General features: G+C 35.7%; 1 protein-coding gene across 2 annotated transcripts; it reads right to left on the bottom strand.

The window, feature by feature from the left end:
• Positions 1-1,822: 1,822 nt before the first annotated feature.
• Positions 1,823-11,208, bottom strand: LOC148019034 (HVA22-like protein i). 2 transcript variants are annotated; one of them, XR_015695057.1, is made up of 7 exons: positions 11,131-11,208; positions 10,899-11,000; positions 3,779-3,823; positions 3,618-3,681; positions 2,536-2,661; positions 2,289-2,427; positions 1,823-2,141 (listed from the first exon to the last, which is right to left on the bottom strand). XR_015695057.1 is itself a non-coding variant. In XM_087701489.1 (6 exons), the coding sequence occupies exons 1-6, from the start codon at positions 11,157-11,159 to the stop codon at positions 2,401-2,403; spliced, it is 393 nt and encodes a 130-aa protein (XP_087557615.1). In that variant the 5' UTR covers positions 11,160-11,208; the 3' UTR covers positions 1,823-2,400. The 2 variants fall into 2 exon arrangements, 1 of the variants encoding a protein (XP_087557615.1); XM_087701489.1 differs by having other exon boundaries at positions 1,823-2,427.
• Between the last annotated feature and the right edge of the window lie 2,264 nt (positions 11,209-13,472).

Below are 13,472 nucleotides of genomic sequence, written 5' to 3'. Positions count from 1 at the left end.
ATTCCCTCATGCATCAAATCCATTTAACAAAACAAGTACATTCCTTGCCCTGAAGATAAGTAAGATTTGATACATATCCTTATAACCCTAGACCTACATTCATAGAAGAGGGAGAGTAACAAAAGCTCATGGGAGAACGAGTCAAATTCGGGAGGCAAGAGGGGGGAGGAAGGGGGGTTATTCATAAATATATGTGAATATCACATGAATTCAATAGAATGCTTTTTTAAATACCATTTTTACACATTTTGTACATATAGAAGGGTGCTATATAAAGGGGTTATTTATAGATTTAGTAAAAAATAGGTGTGTCTTATTTGAGGAACATTCACATATTGGGGTATTTATAAATAGTCATTGAATGCATGAAATATAGAGGGCATACATATAGTGAATGCCCTAAGGGGTTGAAAATGGATAGAAGAGCCTCAGGGGGCCACTCATAGATATGTGAATATATCATGTGGGTTTAAAAGAATGGATTTTTAAAATACTACTTTTACACATTTTTTTACACATGGAAGGGTGCATATAAAGGGATCATTTATAGATTGAATAGAAAAGGGGTATGTTTTATTTCAACAAAATTCACAAATAAGGGTATTTTTGGATAGGCATTGAATGCACATGATATAGAGCATTTACATATAATAAACCCCCCAAGAGAAGAGCCCATTATGGATATGATTGAATCTAGCATGGAATCATTCTCATTGCTAGTGCTCATGATAAAATATGAGTTGTTGGAATAGCCAAGGATGAAATGGTTTTGAATCCCCTCGAATAAACTAGAGTTTTAATAATATTGGGTGTGTAGAATGATATCGACTTTCATTGACCAAAAGACAATCTCTACCATTTGTGTCATATTTTGTTGAGTTTAAATTTATCATGGTCAAGTCTATTAAATAAGAGTGTAAGAGAATAAGTTAAGTGACATAAGTGATTTTAAGGATCCCAAGGAAATGAAATAAGTTTAATCTGCATCTAGAGAGAAAGCTAAGGTAACAAGTGATTGATAAACTACATTAGTTAATCAAATGTAATGATCTATTCCTCCTTGAGCAAGGTAGAAGTAAAGGGTAATGTTTGATAATTTGATTATTCTTTTAAAGGAATACATTTTCTTAACTTCTTCAAGAGACTGTTAGATATTAATTCTCAACTTTGTAAGGGGTAAAGACTTGATAGAGTGTGATAGACATTTTAGCCCTAGACTCAACATGGAGTTAAAGAATCTTAAATAATACAATCAATATACAATACCATAATGGTTAGTATCACAAGTGCTCATATAGGATGTATAGAATAGTGAGCTGGAGTGATATAGTATCCTAGCTGGAAGTAGCAAGAAATTGTGAAGTTACATTTGATAAAAGATAGTTGGTTGCTATTGAGTAGATTTTAGCAATTTGATATATCGAGTCTAAGGAGACATAAGAGACCAACGAGCTTGTGGTAATTAGAGTTTGACTCTACATTTGGAAAACACTTTTTGGTGAAATAATCACTACATGGTTGGCTTGCAAGTCTGCTTTAAAGTAGCTTAGCCATGGCTAGTAAAACTTAGTTGGCCACTTATAGGTGCATGACATGAAAGTTACATATATGATTAGTTGGAGGTGTTATCTAGCATGCAAGTTGCATACATGATTGTTTGGAGATTTTGAAGAGGCCACCCAAGAATATATGTGTGTATCATGTTGGTTCAACATAAGGGATTTTTTAAACTACCATTTTTTTAAAAAAAACATGTAAAGGGGTGCCATTAAAGGGGTTACTTATATATTGAATAGAAAAAAGATGTGTTGAATTTTTTTATTTAAAAAAATTCAAAGATAAGGGTATTTATAAATAGGTCTTGAACACACATGATATAAAAGGTATACATATAGTCAATCCCTTAAGTTGGAGGTGTTGCCAAATTTTTTGGACAAGATATTTGGTATGGTCTAGAAGAGGTCTTTGAAATCCTTACTCTCCTTGGGCACCCAATGAACCTTGCTCACCATGTAGTTGAACGAAGATAGGAGTTGATATATAGCTTCGTAAAGACTCTAGGGAATCCATGTATAGCTTCATAGGAATTCCAAGTCAAGTGGTCTAGAAGATCCACCTTGTGGTATTTGTTTGCATCCCTTCTTTACTCAAAACATTGTGTGTGCCATAACAACTCAAAACATTAAAACTTGCACTTTGTTTCAATAATTCTCCACCTAATTTTGATACTATTTACATTTAGTAAAGTTAGATTGGTTGTCATTGAATTATTTGCAAGTATAACTTACAATCTCAAAATGTGCATGGTAATACCCATACCCCACCAAAATGAGCTCGACCTGTACATATAATTAAATCAACATATGAATGGAATCTAATTCCAAATGGTACTTTGCACCTTCATTTTCCTTTGCTCACACTTTTTATCTGAAAATGAAAACCAAACATGAGCTTCAAACTAAAGAAATCATATTACTTGAGCATAGCAACATAATGGAGAAGCTCAAAGAATTCTAATTGAAGGTAGACACTCACATGATCCCAATATTGAGCCACTTTTTCTTTTGCATGACCTTGTAGAAATACCAAGCTTTCATCAAGTACCAACATAAGGTTGGTTACAATGGGCTTTGTGTATCTTTCATAAGCATGTGTTGTCCCCTGTAATAAAACAACCCACGAAAAAATGATTACCATGAACCTTCAAACCAATAACTACAAAACATCATAATGTTCATACCAACATATCTATTGCCTAGAAGTCTAACTTGAAGGGTGCACCTATAAGAGACCATCTATATAGCATGAGTTCAAATGGCATTGAGACAAACCCTTTGTCTCGGGGAAGTTACTATATGTATATCCTCTACATCATGTGTGTTCAATGCATGTTTATAAATATCCTTATCTATGAATTTATCCTGAATAAAACATAACCCTTTTTTATTCAATCTATAAATAACCCATTTATATTACACCCTTCTTTATGTAAAAAATATATAAAAATAATATTTCAAAAATACCTTATTTTGAACCCATGTGATGCACACGTATATTCATGAGTAACTTACCCGAGTCCTTTGTCTACATGCTATTAGGCCATAAAATGACCCCTTTCACTTTACTAAGCTTACATATTTTTTCCAAATTGTAATTTAAAAACCCCTTATGTAAATATAATCATGTAAATTTTACTAAATAAAATACCCTTTCTATTGAACTCATGTGGTATTTGACATGTTTTATAAGGTGCACCCTTGGGAAGTCTAATATCTTTCCTTTTTGCAAATCTTCTATTATTGCATCAAAATTAAGCCGATTACATGCATGAAAAACCCATTATCTATTAAGTTTATAAAGGTAAGAATAGTTAAATGAGACATAATGGTATGCTTGTTGACAAATGGATAAGTGTATGCAATAGCTTTTAATGCTTGATATAGGGAATAATCTTCTAAGATACCCACGCTTACTTCGATCATGGCATCTGTTAAGAGGAACTTTGAGCTCTAGGTGATGTTTGGTTGTAATAGGCATACAATCTTTGGTCAAATGAAAAAATGTTTATTCAATTACTTAGGAAATTTGTTTTATGTAACCATAGTAACTTTTCTTACCATACTCTTGGAGTGCCATAGGTAGATTATAAAACCAAGCTTCACTTCACGATACAATGGGAACCTATACAGAAAAACTCAATTAAATAATGATTCATATAATCAAATCAAAATTTGAAAGTTAAACAATGTGAAATAAATTGCTACAAATTTGTTTATACCATGATATAAATGTATCTGTTATTGTCATGATTGCAATGGTGATCCTGTGATACAAACATATAATAAGTTTAATATAAAATGCATATAAGTAGTCTTTTATTTTTCACATTTTAGACACGACAAATAATCATATTAGAAATAAGCATATACCTTGAAAAGATGGTCACTTCCATGATAATTGTGCCAATGGGCTCTTTATACTCGATGTAGCTAATTATCCATCATGGTTTACTTATTTACGTTTAATGTGTGATCAAAATGACACCAAAGAATGTGATGAACTTATAATATCCTTGAAATTTCTATGCCTCTGTGTGTGTGTGTGTGTGTGTGTGTGTGCGTGTGCGTGTGCGTGTGCGTGTGCGTGTGCGTGTGCGTGCGTGCGCGCGCGCCTCCTAATTTACAAAGTGTTTATCCCTTCCCTCCCCAAGAGTATAATAACCCCTCCCCTATTTTTTTGCTTAGGGAAATTAATAGTGCCCACTCCTAATGTTCACAAAGTGTGTACCTTTCATAAAAATATAGTCCCCTACATTTATGTTATATCGTAAGATACCCATGGCTGATCCTCAATGAGTTTCTTGTGAGAATTATAACACAACCCAACAAGTTTTTATACTTAGAAAAACTTCAACATCCATTTGACACAATTATAGGAACCAATCTACACTACAATATATCACTTTCAAGGTAGCTTTTATATGTGAGCCATCCATGTAATGAGAGGCTTACCCACACAATATGCATAGTTTGAACAAATCCATGGGCTCTAACTTGTGTGTTTTCTATCTTCATTTGTTTCATAATATATTGCATGGGTTTTTTCTTTGATTGTTTCTCTACAAAGGCACATAGTTGTTATGAGCAAGAACACATTTAAAGTCATAGAACATGAGGTTAGATTTTCTCTTTTGTAGTTTCTTTAGAAAGGCACCTAATTAGGAGAGGGAATTCACTTGGTCAAGGTGGGGTTTCTTTCCATAATATTCCCCCTTCTTTCACCACATTTCACCTTATTCCACAATCTTTTGATCCATCTCCTCCAAACTCTTTCAACTTAATGACTCCTCCATGAACTCTAGCTCCTCAAAAAGCCAAAGTTTTCATTGTGCCTAAGTGAGTGCTTGGTATAATGAATGTGAGGTATATCTATTACATGCTATTGAGTCTCAATGAGCAACATCACTAAGTCGCAGTTAAGGATGTGTTCCAGTTAAGCCCTCCTTTCAAGGGTAGAAACCAATATGTTAACTACAATACTCAATTGATGCTACTATATATATTTTAAGGTGGTCTACATGTGGTGGTTAGTAGAGGGCTTGTGAAGATTTGGCACTTTTTTAATTACAGTATTGGCTAGTGGGGTAGTGGGAGAACAACGAGGGCTAGCTATCTCATACCCACACAAATTCAATAAATTCTAAAGATACATTGAATATAGTATGCTATTTCTTTGTGTTAATTGAAATAAATACAAATAATGATTTGCATAGTTGACAAGAATCTCCTAGAAACATGTTTAGAAGGATTCACCTCCATCCTAAACTTATGTACTATATTTGCTTTTAGTGAAGTTGAAAGTGCATATATATCAAGTTCCCCACAAAGCTTTTTCTTTGAGTGAATAAAAGAAGAAATATCATCAAATTACATGTTATTGAAATCAAGACATTCTATTACCAAGACATTCTATTCTATCAAGACATTCTAGTTCCATCTTTATCTATTTTACACATCTTTACCATTTGCCACTTTGTCATATGTGGAACTTAGAAACTAGAAGCACAAACCATAAGCATAGCTTATGCTTCTTAAAGTCGTCTAGATTAACATCATCAACCTTAGTTTACTTATTGCTCTCTTCTTGTAGCATTGATCTTAGTTTGCTTTTAATTGCTTCTTGTTGTAATTTGGAGTGGTTGGATTAACTGCAAGAGCACCACAACTTGAGTAAAGATTGTACATGTGTGCTTGTTGTAGCAATTCATCTTTTTGGTGTTAAATGAAGAGCACCACGAGGCTATGCTTAACATCCTCCTTTGGAGGATGATGTTTTAGATCCTCATGGTTGACGGAGTGTCTTTCATGAGTCGAATATCTAGCCATTGCGATCCCAATTATTGAACCATATTGCTAAAAATCCCTTGTTCACTGAGGATTTCTTTTCAGCTTTTGATTTTTTATGTTCTATCTACCCATATGATCCTCATGATATCCTATCTTATTCCCTAATTTCTTATCAATTACCCTTGTATATTTCCATCCTCACTTCTAATCCAAATAATATCCCTCTCTTATCTTTTACCTCTATAGTTTCCCCTCAAATTCCAGTTTTTACTACTTGTCCATTTATTGTTGATCCTACATCTTCACCTACTCCTATTGAACCGACTTCTATTGTTCCATCTATTTTCTCTTTTTTTCTAGCATAATCCCTTCAAAATTTTTTACTTTCTTTCCCATTATCATTATCCCTTCAAATATCTTCATTTTATGATTTATCTTACCCACCTCTTCATTGTTCCCCTCTTATTTCCTTACCATCTCCATCTGACTATATTGACCTTCCTCCATAATCAGTGTGATGGATACTCTTGGGTATGACAATGATATCCTCCATCGATAGCAGTGGACATTGAATGATTCTTTGACAAGACCAATGTTTAATTGGTCTATCATTCCTGGGTCCTGGGACACTTATGCACAATGTTCTACTTCTTATCTTCAATTTGCTAAATCCAATTCTTGTTTTGAGGACACCACAGTACACTTGGCATCTCATTTTTGTTGGCATCTTACTTTTATGCATCAACAATCTCTTCTGAATACTTGGAAGAGTATTCCAAACTTGACAACTAATCCTAATGAGGATGTGACCGTTGCTCAAATAGATGTCTTGTATTATTTTGCACAAGCTTTTCCTATTAGGTTTATTATCATGTTGGAAAGGATGTGTTGTTTACAGTTTCTCTAAAATGTGCCTCTACATCTTGTGGATGAGAATAAGAGTCTGGAACATCTCAAGCTAAGTATGAAGTTCAAGGAAAAATATCATCATCCTACATAGCCTGTGGATACTCTCTTACTGATCTTTTTAATGAAAATCTTTCTCTTTGCTCTCCATTTTTTGGGAGCATGTGCCATTTAGACTACATTGTCTTGTGTCTGTGTGAGTTATGTGTATGTTTTATGATGTATGTGTGGTGTTTTATCCTTCTTGCATGGAGTTGAAGATGAAGATGGAGCTAATTGAAAAGCTAATTGATGGTGGTTCATGATTCTATCTGATGGATGGATACTTATTGCAAAAGCAACCTCTTATATCCTTTAAAAGTTTGTCCTATTTTTTTGTTTTTAAGCTATATTAATGGATAAAGGTGTTTTTCTTTTGTCGCAATTCTTCATTAGATGCAGGTTACAAGTTGGGGTCATGCTTGGATGGTGTTTCCTAAAGTTACTGTGGAAAATCAAATTGAGATATATTTTAAAGTTATGTTCTCTTTTTCTAAGGTCACGAGGACACTCCTTGATTAAGTGTGGGGTTATGTCGAGGGGGTTGATATGCCTGTGTTTTTTGTTATTTTTATTGGATTTTTGGGTGATTTTTGAATGATGATTGATTTATTTGAAAGTGTTTGAGGGAGTTTTGGATAAGATTGAATAAGTTTCAGAAGCTCGTGATATTTTTCAACGGAGATATGATGAGCTAAAAGGTTCTTTTGAGTGTTTGATAGGTTTTGATTGGTTCTATTGAGCTCTTGTTTTGTTATGTTTTCTTTCTATGTATGAGGGGTAGGAATAATGATTGATGGAGTTTAAGAGTGTTTGGAAGCTTATTGAATGATTCTTGATGGTTTTGAATGGCTTTAGTTAAGCTAAATGCTTTTTGATAACCTTTTGTATAGTACTATAGACCTTCTATTGAGCTTTTGTGTAGAGTCTTTGTCTCTGTTCTGTTTTTGTTCTTTATGCCTCTCTAAGTGTTCTGTGGCATGAATATGTAGCTTGGGAAAGTTTTCCAATCTTTGAAAAACATGAATACAAGTTCAAAATAGCTCAAAGAAGTGGAAGAAGTAGTTGTCGAAGACTCGAGTGAAGAGTGAAGTGACAATGACATTGTTGAGCTACAAAAAGACACTATAGTGGCTCTGGTGACCCTTCATATCGGATATACCTCTTAAGAGGGGTATCCACGACCAAATATGGATTATGGATGATTATTCTTTAGTATTCCCATGTAACATTGAGAGAGAGCATGTATAAGAGAGAGAGTCTGTGTGTGTGAAATAGCCAAATTTTCATGCAAAACAATGTATCTATGAGTGAGAGATCATGAGAGAGACTATGAAGACTATGAAGCCATTGAAGATGAATGCTATGTGATGATTTCCATTCAAAGTGGAGTATTCATTTGTATTCTCTTGTTCTTTTGATGGATTCTATGAAGAATGTGTTGAAGTTTTGCTGTCATAAATTTGTGGGAGAATTGTTATATGATGTGCAAAGATTTGAGAAGATTGGTATTGTTTTTCTTCCTGTGGTTGTTTAAAATATGAAGAACATGCCTGTTGATGATACAATATAGATTTTCTGGCAATAGATTCCCCATTTTCTTGGTGTTCCTCTTGGGGCTCCAATTATGGCTAGTGGGTCAAATGATAGTGATATATTTGACATTGAGAAGTTAGATGGCACAAATCTTGTAGGTTCTAGTGCCAAAATTATAGATTAAGCCATTGAGACATAAGGGTATAAAGCCTGAATGCTTTGATGCTAGATGAGTTATGTAAATCTACAATCATTTTATCACTCTCTAAGAAAGTCTACTAAAATATTGTCTCTAATGAGCAAACTGCATGGGAGTTATGAAATAAGTTTCACAATGTCTGTGGCAAGCAAAGTCATGCCTCTCAAATGTATTAGCTGAAGCAACTCATGGACCTTCACATGAAGAAAATGACCTCCATGTTCACCCACTTGAATGAGTTTCATTCTATTTTCAACCACTTGTCTTCACATGGAATTGAATTTACAAACAATCTTCCTTTCTTATTTTTGCTACTTACATTCCATGGGTCATGAGACACATTTCGTACTAATAGCCTACTGATGGGTTGAAATTTAGCATGTGGATGATGTGCTCTTGAATGAAGAAGTTATTAGAAAGAGTATCGATGCTTCATGCACCTCTCATGCTTTGACAATCAAAGGTGATAATGGTAGGAGCGGTAATGACCACCGTGGAAGAGACTCTCAAAAGTCTCATTCTCAATCACATGAACAATCTTATAAGTCCCATGGCTATAGAAAAGTTTACATACAGAGAGAAATGGAGCACTTCTTGATTGGTTTGGGGAGTCAAATTGTTCCAATTAGAAAACATGCAAAATAAGAAACTATGTAATAAATCTGATCAATTTTAGGATTTGATAATAGTTGCATTTCGTATTATGAAGACCAATGAACTAATTGATAAGAATGTTAATTCAAATGGTGAACTCGATGATGTGATTGTCATTGTTCACCATTGACATCATTTATTATTTTGGTTGTCATTGTCATTGGAAGAAGGTAATAATGATGACAAACATGGCAATGACAATGACAACAAAAATGATGATGACAACAATGATATCAATGGCAACACACCAATAACAACAACCAAAATAAGAAAAGACCAATCCTTAACAAGATTATGGGCACTATCACAATGCTTAGATTAGTACATAAATCTTGCTTGCAATCACATTTAGCCTAAGTATCATGTACACTAGCTAGCACTAATGAAGATCCCATGAAACCTAATGGAACCTAATGATCATCCATCACTATGATGAGGGTTGGTTTTTGGAACCATAGAATGCATAAATAAGGTTCTCAAGTTTATTGTGAGATCTCACAATGGCCAGAAGGTCTTTTTTAATGAGTTCTAACTGACATACATCATGTTACCAAGAAAGATCTAGCCTAAAACATGTCTAAGATATCTCAAGACCCTCTAGATAATGGAATACTAGATATCCAAAAGTTCATATTGTCTTGCTTGGTTGTTAATCGGACCATACAAGAGTCCCATTATAGCCTAGAAGTGTGACTTCAACTTCTTTTCTTCCCTTTTCTTCTTCCCTTATTTCTGTTACAACACTTGTTTTCCTTCTTGTTACCAACGCTTTGTAGCATATTCATGGTGAACGGTCCATAGAACTAGCACTATCATCAACTATGTGTGATTTAAAGTCTCATGCATATTTTCAATCTCGAGTAATAGTCTGAAGGAGGTTGTATGATCTATGGATAAACAATATATGATATATGCTAAATTGGTAAGTATTCAAGTTTTGGAGTCTTAACTATTTATTTTTCAAGAAATGGCTGAGAGAAGGCTATTATGACTTGATTTGGTACAAGTAGTATATGACTTATGGCTTATGGTGGGTTTGAAGGGTGGAAGGTTCCTCCTTAGAGCCTCTTCCTATTGCCTATGTGGAGGATTTAATGGTAAATATGATTTCTTTCAACATGACTGCCGAGAGCCATGCTGATTCTTGATTAACACTAGCAATCTCCATATTTACGAAGCCATGAGCATCTATTATTTGTTTGTGGTAGCAGCACTAGAAAGATGACATGCATATCCCATTATAGAGAACTTTCAAGATGTAAGAGGATTCCTAATGTACAATTGTGGCTTGAACACAATGTAAGTTGTTCTTGTGTCATGTCACAACACAAAGGAATTTGAAGCTAAATGATATAAAATGGTTAATCAAGTGACAAAGTCTATGTACTTTTAGGTTGAACACTCTTGTGAAATGTAAAGATTTGAAAAGGCTATTTGTCACGCAAAATATCCAAGTGCTTCTCTCTCTCTCTCTCTCTCTCTCTCTCTCTCTCTCTCTCTCTCTCTCACACATATATGGCTTAAGGCAATATCTTGGCATTGTTGCCACCATGTCAAAAGCTCTCTTCTCTCTCTCTCTCTCTCTCTCTCTCTCTCTCTCTCTCTCTCTCATATATGGCTTAAGGCAATATCTTGGCATTGTTGCCACCATGTCAAAAGCTCTCATCTTCTCTACTCTCTCTCTCTCTCTCTCTCTCTCGTAAAGAGTGATTTCTTACCAGTATTTGCACCAAAGTACGAGTTTTTCTTGGTCAGCAGGCGCGGCATCTTCGATGGTTTTGAAGCACTCGAACGCCGGGTAGATGTAGCCCACCAGCAATCTGCCCCACCCAACGCGCAACCACACACATGGAATGGCAAATTAGGACGGCTGTATGACAGCAGGCAGCAGACGGTTGCATACATGACACCAAGAACGTGCTATTATCAATCATCGTAGGGCGCACTCACGTAAGGAGCCTTGCCAAGCAGAACACCATGATTGCTACCACGATGAGGATCGATATATTGACCGTCAGCAGGGTTCCAACCTATCCCCTCATATATGCATACAGGTAGCATTACACCGTTCCTTCAGGACAACTCCACCATTCATCACGTACCCCCTACGCTAATTAGGACTAACACACACGTCCCATCTAAGCGCTTAACGGGATTCTCACTAATCACGCTTTGTAAGAAGAAGTAAGAGCTTTCTTGCTCTTAGGATATGCTCATCCATTTAAGGTAGCTCTAAGGACTAAGGATGATGCCCCCCCCCCTTTCAAAATGGGCTAGATCATATGGTTCCTTTCCTACCGTTAACTGAGTTGCAAGTATTGAAGTTTCTTGCTATAATCGAACGTCGGAGAATGAATTCTATTAAAGTAATCACCTTGCCACTCGATGTCTAATGAAAACTTCTCAATGCGATCATCGTGTGCTTCTCAATTTCCCGATGGAATAATCATGTAACCGAATTTCTCAATGCAATAATCTTATAATCAAGCATTGTGAACATTAGAGTATGAGATCTCATTGCTCTTTTCAGTGTTTTCCCTTCTCCTTTTCTCTCTTTCTCATTGATGCACAAGTAGTGTGGTGGATCTAGTGGAGATGAATCAAGAGGAAGCCATTGGAGCTTGAACATGGAGCTTCTTCCCATTGACCTAGGCTACAACCAAGTGGTAACACGATGTATAAAATGTTAGATCACAGTAAACCTTCCAATCCTAACTAGAGAGATAGAGTTGCCCCCTCACCCTATGTATCTTTACTTTGGTTAGCTATGTTCCCCTTTGTCACTTGCTAGAAGAGTAGCAACTCTTTATATTTTGGGTGCCTTTGAGTTAAGGGTCGGGTTGGGTTTTATTTAAAGCTCACCAATCACATGTGAGCAAACGGGTTGCCTAATGATTAAAGAGAAATCTACTTGAACACTAGGAGAGTAAAAATAAAATTTTTGGGAGATCTTGTGCAAAGCAAGAAGAGATCGATATCCTCCCTTCCAATTAATAAGTGGATGATTTATCCCCTCTCCCACTTGGAATGTGACTATCTTGTACAAATGGCTACTTGAAAAAGATTCAAAGCAAATGGTTCAAATGATAAGTGCACCTTGTGACTCATCAAATTAGCTTCAATCAAAGGCTAGTATCAATTATGTTGATACATTCTGTATTCTCTTAAGGATGCCCTCCTTTTGGTTAATTGTTGCACTAGTTGTATGTTTGCATCATCCCATTCACCACATCAACACACAATTATACATGGGGATATTTGCAAACAAATGTTTATGTCTCCACAATTATCCTTAAAATGATAATCCTATGCTCTCAATTCGTGTTTTTGACACATCACTCTCACATACATAGAGTGAGTGATCATTTTGTGCTTTATGAAATCCAATGCTAACAAGGTATTCTGCAATCCTGTCATGCCATGCCCTAGGTGCTGCTTCAGCCCATACAAGGCCTTATGAAGTGTAATGTACCCGCCTTGATTACGCGATGAGTAACGTTTTAATAGTTGCCCAGAGTTTACCTTCAGATTTTGTCCGGCTAGTTAACCCTAAGTCTACCCCACAAGGGAAGCATCCTATCGTTACCCATGGAGAATCAACCTGAAGGTTCCTAATTGGCCTAAACAGTCATCTATCACCAACTAACTCACATCCGGAGGTGTCCTTTGAGAGGCTTCTTGTCTGAAAGGAGCGACTACCATTACCCTTGGTTCATGGAGTACAATGTTTTTTTCTAGTAGTAGACTAAGGATTTATGAAATCCCTAGCAATGCTTCGGCACATCCGTCATACCTTTCCCTTAAGATAATTTACATTTCGGTTCTAAGACTAAACCCTAGAAAAGTCGGTGAATCGCCCCTTCCTAGAGTGTCTTCGTAGCGTTTGTTTTTGGGAAACCTCTCGGCCAACCGAGACCACCCCAGCATAGGACTAGATTCGTCAAGAATCCATCCACCAGCTTCCCTTAATGAGGTTTCTTAGTTATCTAATTACCTACTACATTACGTGAAACATATAAAAACAACTTCATTAATTAAATATCCCTTTATACACGACTTTTCGTTTGTGTAATTTACTCACAAACATACAATCAGAACCAAACAAATTCATTGATTATATTCCATAATGTGTGTTCTCCTACCCATACAGGAGAAAAATTACAATTTCACGTACTGCCTCATCTGACGTATCTACATGTTACCAAGATCAAATCCACCTATAGCTAGCATTTTTAGGTGTCCCAAGTAGAACTTGGACCATACAGGGGACCAATTAGTTCCTAGGTGCGTAA

This window comes from Lygodium microphyllum, chromosome 20 (genome assembly GCF_053477565.2).
Source record: "Lygodium microphyllum isolate KBCC chromosome 20, Lygodium_microphyllum_v1.1.10, whole genome shotgun sequence".
NCBI lineage: Eukaryota > Viridiplantae > Streptophyta > Polypodiopsida > Schizaeales > Lygodiaceae > Lygodium > Lygodium microphyllum.
This window is presented reverse-complemented; position numbering and strand designations above follow the sequence as displayed.

Coding starts and splice junctions, on each gene's coding strand:
- LOC148019034 (XM_087701489.1), bottom strand. CDS start 11,159: ATGGTGTTCTGCTTGGCAAGGCTCCTTAC. Junction 11,001..11,130: donor TGCTTGGCAAGGCTCCTTAC/GTGAGTGCGCCC, acceptor TGGGTGGGGCAG/ATTGCTGGTGGGCTACATCT. Junction 3,824..10,898: donor GTACTTTGGTGCAAATACTG/GTAAGAAATCAC, acceptor TTTGTATCACAG/GATCACCATTGCAATCATGA.